The 27,947-nt window shown below is 43.5% G+C and overlaps 3 protein-coding genes, 1 long non-coding RNA gene and 1 pseudogene across 4 annotated transcripts; 3 read left to right on the forward strand and 2 right to left on the reverse strand.

The window, feature by feature from the left end:
* Positions 1-4,223: 4,223 nt before the first annotated feature.
* On the reverse strand, positions 4,224-4,632 carry LOC123468400. Its single transcript, XR_006642252.1, has 3 exons — positions 4,475-4,632; positions 4,335-4,413; positions 4,224-4,270 (listed from the first exon to the last, which is right to left on the reverse strand). It is a non-coding gene; the product is annotated as an uncharacterized LOC123468400 (long non-coding RNA).
* Positions 4,633-9,462: 4,830 nt separating this feature from the next.
* On the forward strand, positions 9,463-10,593 carry LOC116932519 (annotated as a pseudogene).
* Positions 10,594-20,493: 9,900 nt separating this feature from the next.
* On the forward strand, positions 20,494-22,035 carry LOC123468402. The gene has a single exon (XM_045167856.1). It carries the CDS (start codon positions 20,494-20,496, stop codon positions 22,033-22,035), a length of 1,542 nt encoding a protein of 513 aa, XP_045023791.1.
* Positions 22,036-22,291: 256 nt separating this feature from the next.
* Positions 22,292-24,472, forward strand: LOC116932522. Its single transcript, XM_032940279.2, has one exon. The coding sequence runs from the start codon at positions 22,292-22,294 to the stop codon at positions 24,470-24,472; it is 2,181 nt and encodes a 726-aa protein (XP_032796170.2).
* A 1,358-nt stretch (positions 24,473-25,830) lies between these two features.
* On the reverse strand, positions 25,831-27,887 carry LOC116932901 (cell cycle checkpoint protein RAD17). The gene is made up of 9 exons (XM_045167852.1): positions 27,750-27,887; positions 27,472-27,690; positions 27,271-27,395; positions 27,042-27,199; positions 26,836-26,982; positions 26,529-26,760; positions 26,453-26,469; positions 26,220-26,389; positions 25,831-26,141 (listed from the first exon to the last, which is right to left on the reverse strand). The coding sequence occupies exons 2-8, from the start codon at positions 27,487-27,489 to the stop codon at positions 26,247-26,249; spliced, it is 840 nt and encodes a 279-aa protein (XP_045023787.1). The 5' UTR covers positions 27,490-27,690; positions 27,750-27,887; the 3' UTR covers positions 25,831-26,141; positions 26,220-26,246.
* Between the last annotated feature and the right edge of the window lie 60 nt (positions 27,888-27,947).

The raw sequence follows: 27,947 nt of genomic DNA on the forward strand, positions 1-27,947 counted from the left end.
CGTCTGGACATGCGGAAAGCAGCTTGCAGGTTTGTTGTGCGGTGGCGGTGGTGTTCTGGTTGCCGTCGTTGAGACTTGGTTGACTCTCTGATGTGGGTAACCTTTTGGCAACATCCCGATAGCGAGCTGTGTTGACTTAGACAAAACGGGTTGTTGTAGGTCGCGTAGAACGTGAACGGTTGTTGAGACGGGTGCGCCGTCAGGAAGCCAACTGATAGTAGCTTGGAATGTGCCGAGGCTTGTAATAGGGTTCCCAGTCGCAGTATAGGGTTGGGACCCATTTTTTAGTGCGACCGACGTAAAAAACTTGCAATATACTGTGGCTGGGATAGCGTCGATTTCGGCGCCTGTGTCTGGGAGCGTTCTGATGTTGGCTGCCCGTCCCCGCTGGGGTGAAACAGTGATGGAAACTAGCTGGTCGTTGGTACCATGGCCATTGTTTTTGTCGTACGGCTGACGGCAACGCTGTTGATTCTCTTTTTCGCTTTTTGTTTGCAAACTTTGCTGAAATGGCCAATTTTTTTGCAATGGTTGCATTCTTTCCCGGTGGCAAGGCACTCAGTTTTCGGATGGCGTTCTTCTGCTCCGCAGTACCAGTAGCCGGCGGGTGACGATGGCGAATCGGTTGTGGATTGTTTCTCACTTTCGTTGGGCTTGGTATTGCTGGTTTTGTTTCGCTTGTATGATGAGTAGGTAGTTTGAACGGAGAAGCTGGTGCCGGTTGTAATGTTGTTGGACTGTTTGGCCGCAACTTCAGCTGTGCGGAGCATTGCAGTGGCCCGGGCGAGCGTTAGCCCCGTTCTTTCTTCTAGCAATTTGCGCCGAATATCATCGTTTTGAACACCGAAGACGATCTGGCCCAGAATACGTGTCTCCTCGCAATTAGCGCAGCAATCGGTAGCAAAACAACATTTAGTAGCCAGCTCACGGATTTCACAAAGCCAGTCGTCGACTGCTTGATCAGGTCTTTGTTTGGATGTGGCGAACTGTTGACGCCAAACGTGATGGTTGCGTCCGGCATTGCATCGATCCTTGAGCTTTGCGATGATGGCAGGGGCACTGGCCAGCTCGTTTGCTGTGAGCCCCATGGACAACACCATCTGAAGTGTCCTGACCGACAGGCAGGATTTTAGCATTTGGGTCTTGTATTCGGCGCGCTCAGCGGCGTCAAGTGCGGTGTCGATGGTTGACAAAAAAAGGAATGATAGCCACTGGGCTTCCCATAACTCGAACGAATCTTTGTATTCGTCTAAATCCAGAGGTGGTGGTGAACCGTAAGGTTTGAACGGGCGAGCCATGTCGTCGTTGTGAGGGAAACCGAAAAAATAAAGCGCCGAGTCAGCGTCACACCAGGGAAAGGACAATTCAATGTCGTAGTCGTCGGCGTCCATGCGGTAGAGTCAGTGTTTCCACTGCACTGAGTGTACACTGTGCGTTTTTACGGGGTAGCGATTCGAGCTACCAACTGCGCCATGTGGTGACTTGGGGTCAACTGAATGTGTTGCTAGGTGACTGGCAAGACATCCCATTACAGAGCCTGGGGGTACATGTGAATGTTGGAGGGGTGAGCTGGTTTGTTCCCAAGGGGATCTCTGCAATCGGTGAAGTCGGGTGATCCCACGGTTGGTCTCAAGCGGTCGAGTCATCACAGTGACTATCTGGAACGGGACTGTATCTGAATTCTGAAACCGAGATATACGGTGTTACAGAAAGAAACAAAAATGCGCTGCAACGCAGCATGAAAAATAGAGAGAGAAGAAAAATGCCTCAAGCAACTAAGGATGGGCACAATGGACGCGCCATCCCTGACTACGCGTCATATTGACTTAACGCTAAGCGCCATGGGAGCAGCTAGAATCCCACGCGTGGTGACGTAGTGTGTATACTACGCGTCACTCATACTTCGCGGTTACGGCAAGTTACCGTCAAGCAAAACCAAAGTGGTTAAACTTATTACAACAGGAAAAATTGTATTATCCTTTTATGAGGCAAGATGTGATGAATACATAAACAATAGCTCTAAAAAATGTTTATAAAACCATATTTAAAAATATGTGTTTATATATAGTCGTGGGAGCAGTGATTGGCCCCGAGCCAATCAGGTTGCTTTTTTACCAATCAAGGTTCTCGATTCAGGGCATCGAACGATTTTAAACAATCCCTTTAGTGCCGTTGGAACGAACCCTTCTATATATCCGTGTACCAACGAAAGCCAGTAGGGTTCGCAGCGACGACCAAGACACAACACAAGATGGGTTAGGAGTGAATTGCGAGATCACGCAACTCAGCATCCACTGCAGTTCTATAGAGGCATGGAGAACTCTAACAAAAGGACGGGATTATTCGATTATTCATGTCGACCATGTAATTTTGTTGTTGTTCAATATTAGATTATCCATTTAAAAAATATTTATTGACTTATCATAATTCCCTATAATCATAATTATCCGTTAATATGGGTGCGTTTATCGTCAACTTGTAGTTGAGCTACTTAACTTTTTGGTTGACCATAAAATTATTTTTCGGTTGATCAAGTTGAATTTTTTAGCTGAACTATTGTATTAACCTTGAAAGGAAAATTGAGCTCAAGTTGAAGAAAGCTCCTCTTTCCCCATCCCTTAATTGGACGCTAAATTTAAATTTTTATTAAAGTCCTGAAAAAGAGTGGTTTTCAGATATTTCAGTGTTTTTAAATTTTTACAAATTTTAATATTATTATTACATTGATAATTGGAACACACTAAAATGATTAAAAATATTGGGAATTGTGTTGCAGTAGCAGACGTAAAATCTCAACACAAAACGTTAGAAAACAAATAACAAATTTATATTATTTAATATTTCTTGAATCGTCTTCGTTGTTTCGTCTCTAATTTCTCGTTTCGAAAATTGCAATAAATTATTTTCATAATACTTTCACACTTATTGTTTTAACTGATTTATCCATGTAAAACACGTGATACGTAGTGCAAGTCTAGATTTTCGTCTGCTATGATGACTCGATAAAAGAAATAAGTGTTGCCATATGAAAGAAAATATAAATTATTATAAAGTAGAAAGGTCAACTAGGGATCGGCCCCGACCCTAATAGGGGCGCATTTCGCCAATCGGGTTTCGAAATTCGGGGCTCGGGCTGGGCGTTCGGGGCTCGGGGTGAAAATTTTTGAACCCCGATCTCAATCGGGGTTGTATCGGGGTGCCTAATCGGGGATTCGTAGTTTGAATTCAGGCGCCATTTTTGTAAATGGCGTCGGGGCAGGCAGGTTAACCTCGATTTTTGCCCCGCCCCGCCCCGGCTGACGAAATAACACCCCAATTCATCCCCGATTGCCTTTTCCCGGGGTGGGCGGTTAACCCGATTATGGCTAATCGGGGCCGATCGCTAGGGTCAAACAACTTGGGGTGCGTTTTATCGTCAACTTGTAGTTGAGCTGCTCAATTTTTTGGGTTTCCATAAAATTGCTTTTTTGGTTGGTAGAGTTGAACTTTTTAGTTGAACTATTGTATTAACCATAAAACGAAAATTGAGCTCAAGTTGAAAAAAGCTCCTCCTCCTTTCTTATCCCTTTCATGAACGTTAAAATAAAAATTTTTATTAAAGTATTGAAAAATTGTGGTTCGGGAACACAGATATTTCAGTGTTTTAAAATTATTACCAATTTAAAAATTATTATTACATTGATAATTGGAATACACTAAAATGATTAAACATATTTTGAATTGTGTTGCAGTAGCAGACGTAAAATATCAACGCAAAACGTAAGAAAAAAATAAAAAATTTATATTATTCAATATTCGTTATTTATTTCGTCTCTAATCTCTCATTTCGAGATTTGTAATAAATAAATTTCATAATACTTTCACACTTATTATTTTAACTTATATATCCATTTAAAAAACGTGATACGTAGTAGTACTACTACGTATTTCAAGTCTAGATTTCCGTAGTGTTGGGTCGTTAACGATAACGAATAATGAAATTTTTCGTGAATATGTCCAATTTTGGCCTAAATTAATATAGCGAATAACGAAAGCGAAAGCAAATTTTTGTGGGAAAGTTTATCATTTTCTTTTTCTCGTTATTTAACAAATTATTCTGCTCAGTGGCGCTGTTGACTGCGAATCTGAATTATTTTTTTTTTTTGTTTCACCCCAACATCTAATGCTGGGGCCTAATCTAGAAAACCCCTGAAAATGGAAAAGTGAAACCAAGAAGTACAATGCTAGGGCCAACGAGTAATACAATTATATTACACCTTTCAACTGGTGCCTAAATAGATATACATAATAATTACATTCAAGCAAGACATATCAGCAATAATATAATAAATTACCCAGGGTCCACAATTAGGAGTGGGCTATGACCAGAAATACCAGGGGTGACTCAATAGAGATCACGCATTAATTAACACACTCTAAACACAAATACACAATACATTAATTTACGTCATAAAATAACATTTCAATCAAGTACCTGAATGCAGAGCAGAATCAAGTGGACACACACAATAAACGACACCAATAGCGTACCAGATTAAGAGCTTTCAGAATCAGAAACTTACTAGGCAAAAATGGCCTCTTACGACTCGAAACGAAATCAGACAGAAGCAAACAACTGATCAGCTGATAGCTTCGCCCTCTGATTATTCGACGTGACATCTACCGTTACAATTACAAACATAATCAGATAAACAGCAGCCGAATAAATTAAGCGTCGATTTTCGCTGGAACAGAAAAGTAAAAGAAAGACTTGTACAAAAATTATCTCGAAGTCTTGAAACTATACAACGAGAAAAATAACGAAAAAAATAATTTATTAAATAACGAATTAAGTTAACGATTACATAAATAATATTTAACAAATAACGACAACGATATAAAAAAAAAAACGATACAACCAACTTGATCTCGGTCGCCGGGGCGAACCCTACCGTCTTTCATGGGTTCACAGAAAGGTGGTAGGGTTCGCTCAGACGACACTAGGGGGAATTATTTACATCGTGAAGCTGCGCGTCTTCCCTCCTCTACACAAAACCCTCGAGCCGTTATTTTTTTGGTTTTGTGTTTGTTATTATTTATATTTATTGTTTATTTTTCCTTCTATTTCCTTTTCCGTAATACAATGCCCTTTAACTTTATAATTTTGTTTTCATTTATTAAAATATTACTTAATTAAGCAACGGTATAATTTCATTACAATAGAGCAAGCGACTGGCGCGTACCCCCAATGTTTTACGAACGCACCTTGGTGTTTTAAGATAGCTTTTGCGGCTCGAAGCCGCAATTTCTCTTTTAAATCCCTTGGAGCCTCGGAGTTGGTTAGTTTTTGAGCTTTTAGGTTTGAAAAATGAATCCTTAGACTGGATGATGGTTTCTCTTTGCTATTGGGAAAAAACATTCGGGTATTCAAAAATAGAAGAGATAATTCGAGGCCTAGAAGTAATCAACGACTGTGCTGGGCGCGCAGTTAAATTGATAACGGACTTCAAAGATGTGTGTGTTAATGTGGAGGAACAACAGTATCTATTTCAAGTTATAGAACATCATCGTAAGCATTTCAATGCTCCTAGAAAACAAAACTTTGTGAACGTTTGAATTGGCGAATAACATACAATACAAGTTTTTCTTCAAAGTGTTATAACTATTTCCGTTGGTGGGTACCCTAATTTTAATTATTTCTTATCCAAATTTGACACGCGTTTACCTTACATAATAAAGAAGCAAACGTGAAATAATCGATGTAGGTTTTTAACATTTTTGACTGTTCGGCAGAATGTTTTAAATTTAAAAAGCCAGTTTTTTTGCTGTTTTTCCAATTGTGTGGGAGGGGGTAAAAAATTTTGGGGGCTTTCATCTTTTGGTGAATTTTTTTTTTGTCCCAAAAAACAACACAATGCAGTGTTTCGGATTTTTTTTTCAAATCAAATCCAAATCCAATCCAATCCAAATCCTCCCGGATTTTTAAGGGATTTGGATTTGCCTTATTTTTCAATGGCTTGGATTTGGATCGGATTTGATCCCCACAAAAAAAACCGGATTTTTTCAAATCAAATCCAAATCCCTTATAAAGATTTGTTTCGGATTTTTTTCCAATTTAGAATTTTTTTCCTGTACCACCCAGCCACTGTTTAGTATTTACCTTTCTTGTCGTCTGCAGACTCTGCACTTGATCCTCTTACCTCCATCGTGTGTAAGACCAGACATATACTCTTTACCGTTTTATTAGATTGAAAAATTTCGTGATTTCGTCATCGTATATTAAAACTATTAGAAGGTAAGGAATGCTACCAGTTAGCCTTTTTTTCCACTAGGCACTAGGCAGCCATATCTTTATTTTATGGTCACTAAAAATCATCATCCTGACAATATCTGCATCCTGACAATATCCATCCTAAGGACAATCATTCTCCCGACAATGATTGTCCTTCTGACTTGCGCTTTAGTCCCTTGGGTTATTGGAAAGTAAACGCCCATCGATTCCCGTTGTTGGCTTTGATAGCAAGGGAGCTCTTCGGGGTGCCCGCTTCGGGAGGAGAGATCGAACGGGTCTTTAGCACCGCCACGGACATTGCATCGGCTAAAAGAAATCGCATTAAGCCTCCTCTCTTCGCGAAAATGCTTTTCATAAAGCGAAATATGAAACTTATGAGTCCTGTGACTCCTGTCAAACACAAATGATGAATTGTGGCTAACTCTTTGTTTTTTTGCTCTTTTCACCATTGTCAGTCAGAATACTCAGAAATAAAAAGATTTAATCCAACTTAAGAAATCTAAAGGAACCTGTTATTATAGTTTTAAAAAAATATGGATTTTGTAAGAAATCAAAAGTCGAACAGACTTTTTACCAAAACTTCTATTAAAAAGTAAACTAATCCAATTAAGTCTTGGGTTTTTATTTGATATTAAATTAGGGATTAAAGTCAAAAAAATTAAAAGGAAATTTAAAAATTTTTTACCTTGACACAGAAATATGTAGAAGAACTTGTATGTAACTATGTGTTACATGTTGCAATCATAAAATTAACAATTGATTGTGAATTGGATTGGATTTGGATCGGATTTGGATCGGATTTGGATCGGATTTGGATCGGATTTGGATCGGATTTGGATCGGATTTGGATCGGATTTTCTCAAATTTAAAATGATTTGGATTTGGATTTGGATTTGGATTTGATTTGGATTGGATTTTGCTGATTTTTTCGAGCTTAGGATTTGGAACGGATTTCAAAACACACGCAATGATTTGGATTGGAGTCAAATCCGGCAAATTTAGAAAATCCGAAACACTGACCCAATCCCAATGATCATCGAAAACAAAAAATAAAACTGAAAAATGGGACACCTTAGGCTACCCCATTTCTGAGAGGGAAAAAGCAAGATAGCCATAGTGGCCTATGTCTCTGCATAGATAATCGCAAAACCCCTAGAAAATCCCTAGATTTCCATGAAAGACGATATTCATAGAAAGTCCCTAGCACCCCAGATGGCAATTTCCAACTTTCAATTACCCTAGAAAAGGGTAATTACCCTAGAAGTGGAAGCGCTGCGGTCTACATGGGGTTTTTGGTCTCAAAGCCCAAGGTCTACTTAATGCTTAAGGCCTGTAAACTAAAATACCTCCTATGGCGGTGACGCGTTACCTGGCAACAACTAATCAGAGGAAAAACAAGGGTAACGACGACACCATCTGGCGCTCTCTACTACTACTGCTTCGAAAACCTAAATACAAGATTAAGCAAAAACAGGGTTTCCTTGTATTTTTTTATTAAGAGTATCTTAGAATCCTTAACTTTTAGTTAAAGAATTAACTAGTAGTAGAATTAACTATTAGTAAAAAATCACCTCTTTGAAAAAGATTTGGGTCCACTAAGTAATATTTTCATCATTAGATTTCACCATTACAATGAAATTTGTTTCGGTATTGGGATGGTGGTCAAGGACTCCGTCCAGAGATTTGTAGATATGAGTATGACGGTTCTAGTCTATTTTATGTCGTGTTATCAATGTGAGTAAAATTTTATAAATTTTATATTTTATCTCTAAGTGAAAATGTTTAATTCGTTTATAGATTTTTTGCCTAAATGATTAATTCAATTAACTACAAGAACAAGAAGAAAATGTTTCATTCATATGATAATAAAACATATATGTTTTTTACATACTACTTTTGTTTTATCTTTATTCATGTGGTTATGTAACTATAACAAGTGTTAATTTTGGGGGTGTTTTTCAACGAGGCTATAATTGCGAGCGCCAGATGGTGTCGTCGTAACCCTTGTTTTTTTTGTCTGTTTGGCTCTTACTACTAGGGAACGCCTACCCACCATAGGAGGTATTTGAGATTTTGAGTTTACAGGCCTTAAGCATTAAGTAGGCCTGGCAAAGCCTTACCAGGTGTGTTGCAGGCACTCGTTTACCATCCCGTATACCATGCTACAAGTAATATCGAAATATCATTTTAAGTTATACGTTTCATTAAGAAAAACTTGTACGTAGTTAAAATTGTCTTTTAAAGCTGTATTTCATGACATATTTGTAATTTTTTAAAATAAAACAAGCCCGCCCGATAAGCTTAAACACGGCGAAATACGCAAAAGTCCCATTCTTTATTTAGAGTAGTCCATGATAGAGGCAAATCACTTCTTGGTTTCACGTGTCAACTGTTTTGGGTGTCCGCCATTTTGCTGGTTGTTTACATTTCTATAAACATGTGTGGTATGGACTAAAGACCCCATTTTTGAATAAAAATTTCATTTGTGGGAATATGCCTTTAATTTTTTTTTTTTTTATTCCATCACCTCATTTCTCGGGATATTGGTGAGTATATGTAAAAGTTTGTGTTTACCGACCTTTTTCGCTGTATTAAAAAAATTTATTTTGTTAAGGGTCATCATAGGTGACACCCAATTGGAAATTAAAATTCTCGGGTCAGATCCATTACTTGAGGAAAAACCTTTTTTACGTAGCGATGGTCAAATAATAGAATTATTATTGTACATTGACATTTTTAAAAATTTATTATTGACTTTTGTCTTTACAGAGACCACGAAGTATGATCAGCTGCTTGCCACAGCTCTATGGAAGGAGGTAGGTCGTACAGTAGTGTCCTGAAACAGAGCGCGGCGTAACTTGCCTCTCCTGAAGGAGGTGCTTCAAACGAAATGACGATTTTAACGTTGGGCTCTTATGGAAGAACCCGAGTTTTCAGCTTTTTTATCAAAAACTGGTTAAATTCACAGTTTGTAAAAAATGCATATTAATGTGCAGGGTGGGGCGCATTTTTCGGTATCTTTTTTGGCTCTGTCCTGCATTTCAAACTATTTTTAATTGTTGTAAATTCTTCAACGGATCAACTGCCTATGGTGTTGACCTTGTATTTTTGCTAACGATCAAACAAAAAGTCTAAGTGGGGGGGGCGTATACCCTTACAATCCTCAGATCCTTTTTAGCTTTCAATCAAAGATGTCGTCCAACGGCTCGTCCGACAGCTCGTCAAGCTCTGACTCGCCTAGCTCTGGATCGGACTCTAGTTCGGGTTCTAATTCAAGTGAAAGTTCTTTTTCCAGCTATTCTACACGGAAGTTTGAGATCTCGAAGGCGAAGTCCACCAATTTATCAAAATGGATCGTTATCGGGATTAATGACGACAAGATCAAAAAATGTAGGGAGATGTACAAGCCTACACTGAAAAGGAAAGCCAACATCCTGATTAACCCTAGTTTGTACGAGTCCGTCTTCCTGCGTCTGAAGACTTTTAAGGGCTCCCACGCGACAAAGGCCAACATTGACCCGACGGAAAAGACTCTGAGGTTGTCCTTTAAGATTCTGGATTTGGCTAAACCTTTACCTTTTCTAGCCGGTCACACAAAGTTGAAGAAGAAGTCTAAAAGTGACTTAATAGCCATCAAGATCGCCTTACGGCTATAGGCCACTCTCTTACGTGACGTCATTAAAACCCGGCGCCACAACATTCTCTCCCAGGTGTACCCGGAATTCATTGGGCTTTTGGAGAGGACTGATATCTGGTCGGGCGGTGAGGACCTTTTCGGTTGAAAGTTTCTGAAACATCTTGTTGGCGAGGCCAAATCGAAGGCTACCCTGGAAGGAATTTCGAAGAAAAGCAAGAAAGCAGGGTCAGAGAACGGCCAGCAAGGACCCTCCACCAGCCGAGAAAATAATGCGGATTCCTACTTCATTTCCAGGTCACGCAATGGACGTAGAATCACGCAAGCCGCTCGCAGTAGGAGACTGGAAGCTGTCAACTTCGGTCTTCATGAAAATTCAGCTATTGTGGAATTCGAAGGTGGACCTATTCGCAAGCACATGGAATGTGCAACTTCCGACATTCCTCAGTTGGTTCCCGCAGCCAGGTGCGTGGAGGATGGACGCATTCACGCTGAACTGGAAGTATGTTCAGGGTTTTGCTTTCCCGCCTTTCAAGCTCATAGCCAAGTGCCTGACGAAGCTGATTCAAGACCAAGCAACAGTTGTGCTGATCACGCCCCATGTGGCCCACACAGGCATGGTTTCCGATTATACTGGAATTGGCGATGGACGTTCCCCGCATGCTCTTCCCGGAGAAGGCTTTGTTGACATCCCCGTTGGGGGAATGTCATCAACTGACAACCAATCATTCAATTCGGTTAATCGCCTGGCGGCTATCGGGAGTTGTCTCAGTAGCCAGGGCTTTCCGCCAGAAGTTGTCGAGCTGCTCTTATCAGCAATCAGGGAGAATACGAACGCTACATACCAGTCGGCGTGGAGCAATTGGCGTAATTGGTGTCATACACGGAACTTCAATCCCATATCTGGTGGTGTGAGGGAGGTGTTGTTTTACCAGGCCGGAATTTTCAACAGTGGTATGAGCTATAGCACAAAAAACGCCACTGGGTGTCGACCTTCGAGATTTATGTGGGGCAAATTAGTAGAAAAGTTTATCCGAAATCCAAAAGTCACATTTCTCTGCATGGCAGCATCCAGAACAAATGACAAACGACAGCCGCCTACGATATTTGTAAACAAACAGTCAAACAGAAAATAAAAGTTATAAAATGAACACAAACACCAACAGATTTGAAATTCTGCTCAGACACGTAGTTTAATACGGCGAATCGAATAAGAAATAAATGAAAACGAAAAGTTCCCCAGTTTACACGCGATAATTCCCCCAAATTTTGCAGCCAATCACAAACCGGCGAGAACCTCAAAAATTTGACTTTCGACCGAATAAATAAATATATAAAATGAACACAAACACCAACAGATTTGAAATTCTGCTCAGACACGTAGTTTAATACGGCAAATCGAATAAGAAATAAATGAAAACGAAAAATTCCCCAGTTTACACGCGATAATTCCCCCCAATTTTGCAGCCAATCACAAACCGGCGAGAACCTCAAAAATTTGAATTTCGACCGAATAAATAATTATATAAAATGAACACAAACACCAACAGATTTGAAATTCTGCTCAGACACGTAGTTTAATACGGCGAATCGAATAAGAAATAAATGAAAACGAAAAATTCCCCAGTTTACACGCGATAATTCCCCCTAATTTTGCAGCCAATCACAAACCGGCGGGAACCTCAAAAATTTGAATTTCGACCGAATAAATAAATATATAAAATGAAGAAAAACACCAACAGACTTGAAAATTTGCCCAGACACGTAGTTTAATACGGCGAATCGATTAAAAAATAAATAAAAACGAAAAGTTCCCCAGTTTACACGCGATAATTCCCTCCAATTGACAACCAATCAAAACTCAGCTGGAACCCCTGGGGAAACAATAAACATTTTGGGGCCCATAACCACGGGATAGCCTTTAATCTTTCCCAAGGAAAATCTCTCAGGGATTAATGTTTCCAGGTCTATGCTCTCTTCTACGCTCAATTTGTTGAACGCGGACGCGAAGGACGTAGGGAAACACCCACTGGTCACTCAGTTGATGATCCCATATAGCACATTTCTGCCGTCGGATGTCCGAATCATGGCCGAACATCCGTTAGATATCTATGTACTCAATGGGTAGTTCCAGGGATGTCCGTCGGCTAGTCACCTTGGAAGTGCAATGGATGTGCGAAAATTATATTCTACGGACCTATAGAGCAGTAAAACATCCTACGTTGCACTTTCTCCACAAATGCGAAAATCTCATTTGTGTCCAAGTTGGTCTGCTGCGGCTGCAGCGTCTTATGGAGAAACCAACTTCTTCATGTTAAAAAATAAGTTTTCATAAATATAATTAAGATTTTCCCCCTTTTCTTCCTAGCAGTGGGTACGCTATTCATTTTTTCATTTCCCAATTTTTTTTCTAGCCCTAGTTCTATCTGGTTTATTTTTATTTAGCTATTGTTTGTGAATGGTTTGTTGTTCATCCCCTCGTAGCAGACGAATTTCTGGAAGCAAACGAAATTCTTCGGCTAAAAGAGACGAGCAACTTACAAACAAAAATAAAATAAAAATAAAGTAGATAGAACTGGAGCTAGAAAAAAAAATTGGGAAATGAAATTGATGAAATTGATTCACACAATTCTGGTTCGGCCCGCATTAACACAATGCGCTCTCCAATATCCGTGATCACGGCACAACACGAACCTGCCGATTCCACGACCGTTCGTACGTAGTAGTTCCGCTGGCCATGCTTTGTGGCATTCCAGCTCAAGATGAAACACACACATTTACACTGGCCATGCTTTGTGGCATTCTAGCTCAACACACACATTTACGATATAGAAATATAAAAGTAAAGACGGAAATAGAGTATACTTAGTTAATTGAACTTATGTTACGACCTGCTGAGTTCCAGTAGAAGATAGAGAAAAGACAAACCCGGTCGGGTCAACAGAAAAAGAGAGAGAGAGCTTGAAAACAACGAGAGAGGGGTCAAAAGAATAGTCTAAAACGTCATCTCTTCGATCGGTTTTAAGTGTTAGACGACGGACTGTTTCGACGAAGAAAGAGGAAGGAAAGTTGCCAACTAAGAAAGAAGAGTTCGGAGAAGTCAGAGGCCTCTTGGGGTACTAATGACCGACACACGTTACACGGCCTCTCCTGACTCGCGTTTTTTTTTCTAGAAAACCGAAACAAACAGATGAAAAATTTGTATAGGGCATAGAATGAATTTATTTATTATTATTATTATTATTTTTTGTTTTTGTTCGGTTTACTCGTTCCACCTGTCCGTTCGACTGGTAGTGACCTGTGATGATGATGGATTGTTCAATCCCCAACTTTTGAAGCTGGAGTTGTAGCATTTTTGAGGTAAAACCCGAACCACGGTCAGTGATTATCCGCTGCGGGTAACTGTGTAGTGCTATAATTTCACTCTTGATGAAATCACAGATGGACCCGGTCGCGGTACTGGCTACTGGTTTGGCTATTACCCATTTTGACAGGTAGTCGATGGCCACTAGGATGTATCTGTTACCTGCTTTGGTACGGATGAAGGGACCTAGGTGATCGATTCCAATGAGAGAAAAGACTTTTTTAGGTGGATCGATGGGCTTTAAATACCCTACTGGTGGTGTAGTGGGAATTTTGTTTTGTTGACAGAAGGGGCAAGATGCTACATAAGTCCGTACGCTAACGGGCAATCCTGGCCACCAATAGTTTTGGTCGACTTTTGCTTTAGTTTTGAATACGCCAAAGTGTCCAGCGTCTGGGTCATCGTGGAAGTTTCGGATAATTTCGCGTCGTAAGAGAGAGGGGACGACAAGTTTAAATTCACGTTCACCATCTTTTCCCCTCTTGTAGAGTACCCCGTCTTTAATTGCAAACAACTGTGATTGGTTTCCCTTTTCTTCTCGTAGTTGTTGAAGTATCTTACGAATGGTATCGTCACCTTGCTGCCAGACTGCCAAGTCTACTTTTGAATATCGTTGCATACTGCAAATTTCCATGACTACTTCTGGTTGTGAAGAACTGCCCTGAGACACAGCAGGTTGTCGAGACAAAGCGTCGGCAACTTTGTTTTCCGCTCCTTTCAGGGGGTCTATGGAGAAGTTAAATTCTTGCAGGATGAGCACCCAGCGGGCCAACTTTCCCCGAATGTCCTTTTTCTGGGACAACCAGTGCACTACATTGTTATCTGTTCTCACCCGGAACGTTTGTCCGTACAAGTAATGGCGGAGTTTCGTTAGGGCCCATACCAGAGCTAGACACTCTGACTCGTTGGAGTGATAGTTCGATTCTGCCAATGTCAATCGTCGGCTAAGGTAGGAAACAGGATGATACTCGTTAGTAACTGGGTCGGACTGCATTAGCATGGCTCCAACTCCTACTCCACTGGCGTCCACATGAACTTCAAATTTTCCCTCCGCCGTGGGATGTTTTAAAATTGGAGCACTCACTAATAACATTTTGATTGTTTGAAAGGCGAGTTCTTGTTCTCTCTCCCATTCCCATGTAGCATTCTTCTTTAATAAATCGTATAGAGGTAAGACTAAAGAGGCGAAGTGGTTTACGAATCGGCGATAAAGGAGATGACACCTAGGAAGCTCCTAAGGTGTGTCAGTCTGAGTCCGGGTGGACTGCTGTTGGGAGAGGGAAAGTCGACGATGGCGGAGATTTTAGATGGGTCTGGAGAAATTCCGTCAGCTGTCACCTGATGTCCTAAACACAGGATTTGGCTTTGTGCAAAGGCACATTTCTTCACGTTAAGAGTCAATTGGGCTTTTTGTAGGGCTATAAGCACACTTTCCAACCTATCCTGATGTTCTTTAAACGTTTTGCCGCAAACGACCACATCATCTAGGTACACCAAACAGATGTTCCACTTTAGGCCCGACAATACTTGGCCCATTGTTCACTGAAATGATGCAGGCCCATTACAAAGACCAAAGGGGAGACGCGTGCTCTCGTAGAGCCCGTCTGGTGTAACAAATGCGGTTTTCGACTGGCTGGACTTGCCTACTGGAATCTGCCAATACCCACTTTTTAAATCTAGACAAGTAAATACTGTTGCCCCTCCCAGATGATCAAGGAAGTCGTCAATTCGTGGTAAAGGATAAACGTCACGAATCGTTATGGCATTTAACCGGCGGTAATCAATGCAAAAATGAAGCTCACCATTTTTTTGGGGTACCATGACGACGGGAGAGGACCAGGGGCTGGAGGATGGCTTGACAATTCCGGCCTGGAGCATTTCTTCTACTTGGGCGTTGATAGCCTCCCGTTCTAGTTGACTGACTCCATAAGGAGCTGACCTGATAGGCTGGTGATGACCAGTGTCAATCTCGTGTTTGGCGGCAATCGTACTCTTAAGAGGGGTATCGTGGAAGAGGTCTTGGTATCGGGTGAGAAGAGTTTCCATTTCTTGCCGATGTTCTGCGGGAACGTTTTCAAGAGATTCACGGAGGAATTATGGGATTGTTCTTGGGGGTGATGTTGCCGGTGAGACGTTGCCTATAACTTCCTCCTCCACTGTCGCCCACTCAGCCGACTCGATTGCCTCAACTCCTGGAATTCCCTTTCCTGCTGGAAAAACGACAGATTGTACCGAGGGATTGAGAATAGGGACGTAGGACTTTCCATTCTTTTCTGTGATGATACAATTGGGTATCACCCCCTCATTCCCCCCTTTTAGTACCCCTCTTGGGGTACTAATGACCGACACACGTTACACTATGTGATGGGGGGGGGGGGCTGGAGTCGCACAAAAGACGACACCAGCCCCCCCTTGTAAAATTCGTTGAAGTTATGGGGGGGCTGGTGTCTTGTGGTAGCACGACACCAGCCCCCCCCCCCACTCCCCCTTCTGAAATTCGTTCAACTACTGTTGGCGAGTCAGAGCTCGCAAAAACTGTTACCTTCAAATTAAATCCGGCAACGCTGTCGGAGGAGTAGGGGAATCGGGAACGAAGGGTGGAGCTTCGAGTGCACCGTCAGTCGCGACCTTACCGCCAACCTGAAGACATCTCGACCTTGTTTCAACCCACTACAAGCTTCGTCCGAGTTGATTAAATTCAAAGTTGGTCGTTTTTCCGTCGACGACGTTAAAGTTTGTATTGGTGTTGTAAAAATTTGTTTCTGTGTTGGTGTCCCTGACGACATCTCCTTCTGGATACCCCACTGTCTATCCCAACGAGACGCTTGGTTTGGCAGCCATTACGTGTCGTTCTCGCGTGGGTTTCTTGTTTTTTCGTTGCGCCCTATCCCGTCTTGTCTGTTGGCAGGCAACCAACGGGCATTGAAATCTAAATACATCGGCTAACCTAACCGACATCCGTTTTCTATTTTTTCATCAATCACATTCGCGTGGAGTGGCAACATTTGGTGCATCGACCGGGAAACCGAAACCCGGCACAGCGGCCATCACCACGCGGTTGGCGTTTATTCTTGGTCATCCCACGGAAGGTTTGCAGAGCGTTGCACAACCTTTTCACCTCGTATTTATCGGCCCGTTTTTCAAAAAGAAGTCCCGCGTGGCAGACATCCGTTTTTTCCCGCAGTAGACGAATCCCAGCCAAGCAGCCCAGCAATTGAACACTCTCCATTTATGTTTAAATTTACATTTCATTTGGTCTTGTGTGTATTTGAATATAATTGCTCTGCTTCTGTGTTTGATCTCGTTGGTCTGCTCTCGGCAGAGTGGCCGCGAACAAATTTCTGAACGTTCTCGTGTCCTTTATTGGTCTGCTCTCGGCAGAGTGGCCGCGAACCCAAAATTTCTGAACGTTCTCGTGTCTTTGTGGGTCTGCTCTCGGCAGAGTGGCCGCGAACAAATTTCTGAACGTTCTCGTGTCTTTTGTTGGTCTGCTCTCGGCAGAGTGGCCGCGAACAAAATTTCTGAACGTTCTCCTGTCTTCGTCGGTCTGCTCTCGGCAGGGTGGCCGCGAACGCAATTTCCGATTTTCTCGTGCCCTTTCGTCGGTCTGCTCTCGGCAGGGTGGCCGCGAACGCAATTTCCGAATTTTCTCGTGTCCTTTCGTCGGTCTGCCCTCGGCAGGGTGGCCGCAAACGCAACTTTTGAACGTTTCGTGTCCTATTCGGCGGTTTGCTCGGCAGAGTGACGTGAACTCTTCGTTTTGTATCGTCTCCGTTATCTGGACATATATTGGCCGTCCAACCTTACGGGCCGGCGCTGTAGCTGTCCAGTACCCACATTACTGTTCCGTCAGCTGGATTTCAAGCTTTAGTGTTCCGTCAGCTGGATTTTCAGCCATCAGTCTAGCCTTTCCGTCCCGCCAACTGGACTTCCGTAACAAGCCGACTAGTTCGTCTGTCCTACCAGCCAGACAGTTGGTTTCCAACAAGTACTACCAGCCACCAATATTCCGCGTAGGTTTAATAGCGCTGAGCGGAAGAAAGCGGACAAGTTACTTCGTAGTCAAAGGAGAAAGGCGGCAGCTCTACGACGAATTGAGATCCACCAAGCATCAAGAACCGCTGCGGTCGTTTCCACCGTCGATATTATAGAAGAGACCACTGATCAACATCATCAGCAGCGACCACGCTTAGCGGATTTCGTACTGCCATCAAACCATAGAAAGGTTACCTTCCGTCCGTTTGAGCAGTGGCCCCCTACACCCATAGTTGAACCTCCCACTCCACCGGGTCAACCGGAATCAGACGAAGACAACTTCATCCCGAATCTATCTGACTGTGAGGTCATTAGTGAGGTCGGACCGTCCTCAGAGGACGACATACCTTCACCTGAGCCGGCACCAACACCGCCACCTACGAGATTAATACGTGTGCGGAACACCAAGACAAACGAGACACGTTACCTTGGTCTCAGTCAACTTTTCCGTACGGGCCCTCGTGATAGGATCGTCCGCCATTATTAATCCACTACTTCGTGATTCTGTTTGTCGTCTCCTTGTAGGAGGCCAGCTTGATTCTTTCCCGTAATTATCACGTACCTACCGTTTGTACCTTCATTCGCTTGTACTAAATAAATTGCGTCATGGCTCAAATTATACCTACTGCTCTCACTTCCATCGATGAGGAGGAGGAGGTGATGTCTGACCTAGAGGCGATCGTCGATCCTGATCGTCTTAAGAGACCGATAACCAACGGAAAAATGGTTCATACTAAAGCAGGCAAGAAGCTTTTACAATCGATAAGAATCGGCGAAGACCGCGACAACGTACGAGCGCTCCGTGCGAATTATGTTCGCGATTATGATAATTTAGAGAAGCGTCATGACCGTTACGTTCAATGTAACACCCCCAACTGCACAGAAGACGATCTTGAGGGAGAGAAACAGTGGATTCAAGCGGTCATCTATGATCACCAGTCGGTTCTAGCCGATTGTGACGATTATATGGCCCGGTCAAAATCAAAGTCCAGTGCTTCTACGACTTCCAGAGTATCATCACGTCATTCCAGCGTATCTTCCCGACAAGCTAAAATTCACGAAGCTGAACGAAAGGAGAAGGAGGCTGAGTTGATGCTCCAGCAAATCGAAGACGAGGCGAAACGTAGGGAAGACGAGGACGCAAAAATTAGAGATCTCGACAACTATAAGCGAAGTGTGGAGAACGAAAGGAAGCAGCGAGAGCTGCGTGATGAAATGGATCGACAGCGACTTAGCGGTGCAATCATGCGGCAACAGCTAGCCGAACTCACTGCTGATGATCATCCTGGTCCAACACGAGCTTCTTCCGTCGTGAGTGCTGTATCCAAGGTCAGCCGTTCTTCGCATCTTCTCTCTCTCTCAGAATCCAATTCGTTTAAATGATACACCTACAGGGTGTACTCAAACGTCAAACGTGTCGGATACGAGCTCAAAGTTTCGTACTTCCGCTATCCCAACTGCAACGCAACCGGATATCTCTTCGATTCCCGCTGCCGGACAAGCCTTTACGTTAATTACTCCGTCAGTGGCGTCCACGTCGAGGATCCCTACACCAACGAGACTCTTTGCTCAGTCGACGGTGACGACACCACTAACCCCCTCGGTAGGAATTCTTGGAATGGTTCGTAATCTGGCTAACAAAGTCTTTACTCCCGGTAGCTCCTTAAAACGCTCAACATCCGCACCACAGATCCCCACGAACGCTGAGAGTGTCACAACCGCTAGTACAGTTAACCCGAGGTTTTCCACACCGTTGATCGCTAGCACTGTACCGCAGCCCATAACCACGAGTCATGTCACTCCACCGGTTTCATTCAACGTCACACCTGTTCAAATGTCGGCCCCCTCCCGCTTGGGACAACAACAACTGCTGCGCAAGGTTCCTCATGGAGGAATCCAAACCAACAGAATTCCTTTGGGCCCACACCCACTTCTCAACCTTCGGCGGCTCAACCTCCGGCTCAACCATCAACGAGACTCGGGTTGGTCAATCAAGGTCCATCACTTGGTCCGGGTTTGTCCACCCACGTACCGACTATGAATTTACCTCCACCAGCCTCAAGTTTCTCTTACACGCCGACCGTGGTGACCACTATATCCAGTTCGTTGTTGCCCACTTCGTCAATAAATACTGGATCGCGACAAACTTCGATGTCCTTTCCAGGCAATATGGCGGCAACTTCCTTTGTGCCGGCTAACCCCACGTACTCAACAGGCTTTCCAGGTCCATCCGCTCCCCCGCCAACGGTCCTTAACCCGCCCGCCGTTTACACTCCGGACGCTTGGATCCATACCCTCGACACCTCACAAGCCACTACCTGTCGTTCCGGTATCAAACCACCCCGAATGAAGGCTCCAAGTTTCGACGGGGATCCTCGCAACTGGCCTATGTTCATACAAATGTTTAAAGTTTTCGTTCATGATGCGGTAAGTTCCGATGCGGAACGTATCGCCCATCTCTATGACGCACTTACACCGGCCATAAGAAAGGATATCGGCGGAGCATTGCTGAACCCCGGACTTTACCAACACGCTCTCAATGAACTTCAGAGGCGATACGGAAACCCGCAAATCGTATCTCAAGCATGTACCTCATCTCTCTTAAAACTCCGGTCGTTTAGAGACAACGATTTTAACGCTCTTCGTGCTTTCTCCGCTGATCTCCACTCCGTTGTAGCGACTCTACGGCTTGGAGGTTACGGAATGGAGTTATACAGTCACGCAACACTTTCACAGCTAGTTTCCAAACTCCCCCGGCTTTAAAAAGTCGATGGGGTGAGAAAAGTTGGGCGATGCAACCGACTCTTGCGTCCATAGAAGATTTAGATCAATGGCTCGACGGAGTCGCCATGGCTGAACAATCTATACGAGCTAGTTCAATGGAAACTCATCACCAGCGTCAAATGAAACCAACAGATGAAAAGCGTCGTGCGCCGCACAAGCCAAACGTGTTCGCTACTACGTCTGAGTCTCTTCCAAATCCTGACAACCTTGATGCGACCCCAAGATGCCCGGGATGCAACAGTAAGCATCAGCACCACATGAAGGACTGCAGAAAGTTCAAGGACACCCCAGTTGAAAAAAGGGCCCAAATCGTTAAGGACGCTAACCTATGCCTTCGATGTTAAGGCAACGACCACTTAAGCAGGGCATGCACTCGTACAGAACGTTGCTCGAAACCTAACTGAGATGGCATCCATCACCCGCTTTTACACGGAGCTCCACGTCTCTATCCTAAAAAGAGTAGATCAAAAACAGCCAACGCCTTCAAAATTCTCTGGTTCCATCACAACTGAATCAGCTGGTAGCTACACGTTACTACCGATTGTCCCAGTTATTCTAAAGGCGAATGGAAAGGAGTTGCCGCTTTATGCACTTCTTGATCCCGGAAGGGAAATATCCGTCATAAAGGGAAGAACGGCTAGTTTTCTTAATTTGCGTGGCAAGGTGGAAAAAGTGTTAACTAGAACGGTTAACGGAGGAGCGAAATCTGTCGATCGACAAATCGTCAATTTCAACGTCACTTCAAGAGACGGTCTTTTCTCTTTCGACGTCTTGGACGCCCACGTAATGGAGACCTTCGAACTCAATAAATGCTCAATTATTCTTGCTACCCTCAGCAAACAGTGGCCTCACCTCGCCCATGTTCCTGTTTATTCTACCACGCAGGAGGACGTCGCAATCCTGATCGGCCATGACCATCCGGCAGCCATCGAAATCTTTGAGACTCGCAAAGATCCGTTCCACCAACGAGCCCCTCGTGACTATTTGACAGCTTTCGACTGGTGTATCGGAGGGCCCAGTGGGAGACTCAACGACAAAACCCGTGACTGTTTCCATTCCCACCTGGCAGAAAGGGAATGTGATGTAATGTTACAACAATTTGTTGAAGCAGAAACATTTGGCACAAAGCCAAACGTTGAAAAAGCCGTCGGTCGAGAGGAAAGAAGAGCGTGGAAGATTCTAAACGACACGACTAGACACAACGGCAAACGTTACGAGGTCGGCCTTCTCTGGAAGATGGATAACCCAGACCTACCAAATAACTTTTTCGCCGCCCAGCGCCGTTTTTTTAATCTTGAAGGCAAACTTATGAAGGATAAAGAACTCGCCATGACCTATGGTTCGGTCATCGATACTTACGTCAACTTAAAACACGCGCGTAAGTTGTCCCGAAAAGAAGTCGACTCCGGACCGGTTGACCGAACGTGGTATTGTCCTCATCACCCAGTCTTCAACCCAAACAAACCGAAAAAGTGCAGAATAGTGTTCGATTTGTCAGCCAAATACAAAGGAATATGCCTCAACGACGTTCTTCTGAAAGGTCCAGACCTCCTGACGAATCTCATTGGCATTCTCCTCCGTTTCAGGCAGCACGCAATTCCGGTCGTCGCTGATGTCGAAAAAATGTTCCACCAAGTACGAGTGAGACCTTCTGACGGGCCGGCCTTCCGCTTCATCTGGCGTGAACCGGGCAGTACGCAGCTCCCAGATATCTACCAAATGGACGTACATCTCTTCGGCGCCGTTTCGTCACCGGCCGTGTGTGCTAACACCTTGCAACGCGCCGTGAAAGATAGTGAAAACGCAGTGCCCTTGCTACAACAGATCACTCGTCATTTTTACGTGGACAACTGGTTAGCATCGTTCCCTTCTACTACCGAATCTATTGCGACCGCCCATACATTGACCGAAGCGTTAAAGGTTGGTGGGTTCCCATTGACTCAATAGGCTACTTCCGACGAAACCGTGAGGCAAGCACTTCCCGGGCAACAACAAACGGGAGTTTCTGTGAACATGGACTTAGACGCGGAGCCGATTGAGAGAACTCTCGGGGTTAGTCTGGGACTTCCGTCATGATGTCTTTATCCTCGGTGCTAGGGCGGAGTCAGGTGGAAGGACTAAAAGGGACTTATTGAAATCCATCTTCAGCATTTTTTACCCTCTCGGCTTCTTAGCCCCAATAGTCTTTCAAGCTAAAGTCCTCATGCAAGATATATGGCGCCGTAAATTTGACTGGGATGACGAACTTAGCCAAGATCTCATCGACCGCTGGATCCGATGGACGGAAACATTACCTTCACTTTCTAAACTCGTCCTGGAAAGATGCATTTCTCCACGGCGAAACGATCTTACGACGACTGAACTGCACGTTTTCGGAGATGCATCCGAAATGGGTTTCGGCGCCGTCGCTTTTGTCCGCTTCTTATTCAGCGATGGGACGGCTAGCGTAAAGTTCATCATCTCAAAGGCTAGAGTCGCTCCCTTGAAATTCCTAACGATCCCGCGTTTGGAACTCAACGCCGCCGTCCTCGCCGCACGTCTCAGCGTACAAGTAAGCATTGAGCACGATCTTGTCTTTGACCAGACCTTCTACTGGACGGACTCCACGACCGTTCTTAGCTGGATAAACTCACGCAACTGCCGTTTTAACAACTACGTTGGGAATCGTGTGGGCGAGATATTCGAAAGCTCGGCCCCGGATCAGTGGAATTACGTCCCAAGCGCGAGTAATCCCGCTGACGATGCCAGCCGTGGTTTGGATCCTTCCGAATTCACCATCGACCACCGTTGGTTTTCTGGACCACCCTTTCTTCGAGGTCTCGAAGAGTGGCCTAAACTTCAACCATTACCAGTAATAGATGAAAGGGATCCGGAAATCAGGGAAACAACTTGGGTCGGACTAGTACACCGAGAAATCGACGAAATTGACCTCCTTATCCAACGAAAGTCAAGACCACAAATCATTATCAATACCGTCGCCTATCTCTTCCGTTTCATCCGGAACGTCCGTCAAAGGAATCGTGATAAGCGAGCGACAAGTGGGCTTTCAGCCGATGAATTGCAAATCGGAAAATCCTTTATCCTCCGTCGTATGCAATCAAACGTGTACCACCAGGAGGTGAGCGATTTACGGGCCGACCGCCAAATTGACAAGAACTCCAAATTAATCAAATTGGCTCCATATCTTGACCATCGAGGTTATATGTGCGTCGGCGGACGAATCGGAAAAGCACCACTTCCAATCGACACTCGCCACCCGATCATTCTCCCCCGCTCTGAGCGAATGACGGAACTTATCTTCTTCACGTTACATCGCAATCGTGGTCATCTCTCGGCTAGCGAACTTCATCACGAAGCACGTTTGCAGTACTGGATTCCGAAGGGGCGAATCACAGCTCTAAGAGTTCACCATTTATGTTATCCCTGCAAAAAATTAAGTGCAAAGGGAACAACACCAATCATGGCTGCTCTCCCCGCCTCTCGTTTAAAGGTTGGGTATCCCCCGTTCACACACACCGGAGTGGATTACTTCGGTCCCATCCAGGTGAATATCTTCCGGCGTACAATTAAACGCTGGGGTTGCTTATTTACATGCTTAACATCACGCTGTGTGCACCTCGACATGGCTTACTCGTTGGATACTAGTTCCTTCATCTCTGCGCTCGATCGCTTCCAAAATCGTCGTGGAGTTCCTGCGTCCTATCATAGTGACAACGGGACCAACTTTGTCGGAGCAGAGAGGGAGTTAGCCGCATGTCTAGAAAACCTCAATCAACACGCCATCCTACGTCATCTGGGCCGTCAACCATCGAAATGGGTGTTCAATCCACCAGCCGCACCACACTTTGGAGGTAGTTGGGAAAGAATGGTTCGAGCAGCAAAGATTGCATTTCGATCCGTCTTGGGAAACCAACGCCTCACAGACGAAATCCTGTTGACTGCCCTTACACTAATAGAGAACATCCTTAACAGCCGCAAGCTTACTCCGGTAAGTGAAGACCCGAATGATCCGGAATGCTTGACCCCAAATCATTTACTTCTTGGCCGTGCTACTCCTAATCTTCCACCTGACGTCTTTACCGAAGATGATTTATCCGCCAAGGAGAGGTGGCGAATTGCGCAAGCAGTTATAGAACAATTCTGGCGACGCTGGATGAAGGAGATATTACCAAGTCTCACCGAACGTGAAAATGGCATCAAGAGCGTCCCAACCTCGAGGTGGGAGATATCGTCGTCATCATTGACCCAGCAACCCCCCGTGGAATTTGGCCTACTGGAAGGATTATTCAAACGTTTCCTGGAGACGATGGAGTCGTTCGTTCCGCGACCATCCAGACAAAGGGAACCGAACGTCACCGACCGGCTCACGTACTGTTTCTTCTAGAGTCTGTTCAGATACGGGAAGGTGCGCTTAGCACGGCAAAGCGCAGGGCCGGCGATGTTGGCGAGTCAGAGCTCGCAAAAACTGTTACCTTCAAATTAAATCCGGCAACGCTGTCGGAGGAGTAGGGGAATCGGGAACGAAGGGCGGAGCTTCGAGTGCACCGTCAGTCGCGACCTTACCGCCAACCTGAAGACATCTTGACCTCGTTTCAACCCACTACAAGCTTCGTCCGAGTTGATTAAATTCAAAGTTTGTCGTTTTTCCGTCGACGACGTTAAAGTTTGTATTGGTGTTGTAAAAATTTGTTTCTGTGTTGGTGTCCCTGACGACATCTCCTTCTGGATACCCCACTGTCTATCCCAACGAGACGCTTGGTTTGGCAGCCATTACGTGTCGTTCTCGCGTGGGTTTCTTGTTTTTTCGTTGCGCCCTATCCCGTCTTGTCTGTTGGCAGGCAACCAACGGGCATTGAAATCTAAATACATCGGCTAACCTAACCGACATCCGTTTTCTATTTTTTCATCAATCGCATTCGCGTGGAGTGGCAACAACTACGTAGATATGGCAGCCGGTTTTGCCCTCTATGGCAATCCGTTTTTACCCGTAAAAAATTTTTTTGTTTCCTTTTTTTTATGATCTGTCAATCTAGCGGTCACAACTTTAATTCGGAAAAAAATTAAGAATTATTTTAGAAATACTTTTTGAATTTGAGTGCGTTATTGCCATGGCATTGCAAAATAATTTTCAACAAGCTTATAATGTGTATTATATTATGAAATTTCAAAAATGTTAATAAAATAAACTAAACTAACTACAGCATAGCCTTTCGTCTTATTACGTACTCCTGCAGAGAAAATTTGCAACTCTGTAACACTGGTCTGTCTACAAGACAACAAAAGGGGGTTTAAAGTTGTGACCGCTAGATTGACATAGCATAAAAAAAAGGTAAACAAAACAAAATATTTTTTACGGGTAAAACGGATTGCCATAGAGGGGCAAACCGGTTGCCATATCTACGAAGTTGAACGAATTTCAGAAGGGGGGAGTGGGGGGTCTGGTGTCGGGGGGGCTAGTGTCGGGGTAGGGGTGGGGGGCTGGTGTCGGGGGGTCCACTGTCCGCATGCCGGCAACAAATTTAGATCACTATTCATTAATAATCGGGAAAGGCAACGAGCACCGAAATCACCGCACCGACTAATAAGTTCCCCGATTGGCGCGGGGCCGAGCGCTACATAAGACCCTCTTGAGAAAGGGTTTTTGATCTTAGCATTATTATTTGTGCAAATTTTTGCTTTATTTTTACTCTAGACCTACAACCAAGTAAAAAAAATTTTTTAAGTTGAGAAAGCAATTGATAATCTTACATTCCTTGCCGTTTTTATTTCCATCGGAAAGTATGCTTGATTCATAACAGGGATAGTGTTCCCATTTCTAGAACAAGAAAAATACCCTACTTACATGGGCGTTATGTTATGGTTTTCCTAATCCTCGTATTCTTCAATTAGGATGCCCGTATCTACCTCTGAGTTCGATCTGGCGTTCTCGTTGACAGAAAATTCTGGAGCCTCAAATTCCGTTGGTTTGTACTCTTGGGTAGTGGTTTGAATGATTCGCAACTGGTGACCTTCTAATTTATGACCGTAATCCTGTTGCGGTATCTGATTCAACCCTTTACATAAACACGTATACACTTAGGTAGTGAACATAAACGTTATTTGCATTAAAAGACACATAAAATTCTACAAACCAGACGTAATCTTCATTCTTTCGCGAATCAAACGCATGAATGGCCATGTCTCTGAAAAAAAGAAGGTCCACATTGTTTGCCATTCATTTCTTGCATCTCCGCACGAAACTCTTGCTGCTTCAGGGTAATTGAGAAATGATCCGGTTTTCTCAATGGACGCCACGTACTCCCTTAATTTCCGAAATGGTATACTTTATGAAATGCAGGCTACAGATTCATCTGTCCTTGGTTACCATTGACGCTGGTGTTGCTAAACATGAGACCTCGTATAGCAGTTAAAGAGAATATTCCTCGTAAATTTCTTTGTACATTATCTGGTTGCCAAGTGAGTCGACAGAGCTAAGATACCCTATTGCCTTTGATACATCTTCGATTCTGTTAAAATACACCGGATAATTGTGGTGTAAATACAACAGAACCTTATACGAAGTGTCACCAATATTTCTAGTTAATTCATTGACATTTTCTTTTAGTGGCATTCTAAATTCGTCCGACAGATGCGGTGGTAAACCAGGTGGATTACATTGAACTTCACTCAATCCTAACATAGAATCAAAACGAAAATAATACTGAAATTGCTTTTCATGGAACCAAAGAATAAATTTTTTGAAAATACTCTTTGAATGCAGAATTTTCCCTATGGCATGCATGAAATCCATTGATCCATCTCTTACGTAGGCCGTTTCTGAAGAATTCCTCTCTCGCTGAGATGACAGTTTCCTCTTCTTCGGGTAGAAATGTTGCTTTTCATTATAATTGCTTCCTACATCAAGAAATACAAACACATAAGTTCTAGAGCTATTTAACTTGTAAAATATTTACTTGTGTTCATCCAATTCATTGTATTTAGCGCACTGCGCAAATCACCATTGCAGGAACCAGCTATACCTTGAATCACTTCTAGTGGGGTAGCTTTCTGGGATTTAAAAGCAATTTTTTGAAGAGCTTTTAGCACGAACGTATTTGCAAGGCCACTAAAACTAGTTCAAATGAAAAACAAACGGATGGTGTGTAAATGACGCATTACTAAAGAATCCCAATATGAAAGTACTGAATAGTGGACATGTTGAGTCTTTCTTGAAGGTCATGTGGGAATAGTTTAAGCTGCATACTGCTGAAAGATTTATTACTGGTTACGATGAACACAGCTGGTATTTTCCCTCTGAGCCAAACTTTCTGTGTACATTAAACAAAATTACTGTAGAAAACTTCTGCATGTAATGCACAGCTTAAGTCTTAGATGCCTATGTACAAGAGGATATTGTGCCATCTTTCGAGATTTTGGAAAATCATGGGAGGATAATCTTGCAAAAGAAGAATTTTTCTCAATGTAGTTTTAGGACCAAGAGGTAATTTTTCATCTTTGATCTTGAGGGGTACAGAAACGGCTGGCTCTTTCTCAGGAATTCTTCAAGATGATTATAGAAGTTACTGTCTATTTGATTACTCTCTGTACGGTAGGTTGGGTTGTCTGCATTAAAAAATCCTCAGCATCTTTTAGTGTGATATACAATAGCAGTTTATATTGACCAATATCCCATTCTGTTGCACTGTAATGTCTGATTGGTTCTTCCCAAGCAAGAATGTCTATGTGCATTTCTCTACAAATAATACTTAGTGTTTGATATTTGCCACATCCAGGTGGACCAGTAATGAGAAGAAACCGTGCCTGAAAAAATAATAGTTAAAAAAATTATAAGGAACTTGAAAGAGATGTCTCTAATATTG

The sequence above is a fragment of the Daphnia magna genome, unplaced genomic scaffold, assembly GCF_020631705.1.
Source record: "Daphnia magna isolate NIES unplaced genomic scaffold, ASM2063170v1.1 Dm_contigs338, whole genome shotgun sequence".
NCBI lineage: Eukaryota > Metazoa > Arthropoda > Branchiopoda > Diplostraca > Daphniidae > Daphnia > Daphnia magna.

Bases quoted from the DNA above. Each gene is read 5' to 3' on its own strand.
- LOC123468402 (XM_045167856.1), top strand. From the start codon at position 20,494: ATGGCATCCATCACCCGCTTTTACACGGAGCTCCACGTCTCTATCCTA.
- LOC116932522 (XM_032940279.2), top strand. From the start codon at position 22,292: ATGCAAGATATATGGCGCCGTAAATTTGACTGGGATGACGAACTTAGC.
- LOC116932901 (XM_045167852.1), bottom strand. The intron at 27,200-27,270 runs GTACTTTCATAT...CATTTGAACTAG, and splicing joins CTCAACATGTCCACTATTCA to TTTTAGTGGCCTTGCAAATA. The intron at 26,761-26,835 runs GTATTTTCAAAA...ATTCTATGTTAG, and splicing joins GAAAATTCTGCATTCAAAGA to GATTGAGTGAAGTTCAATGT.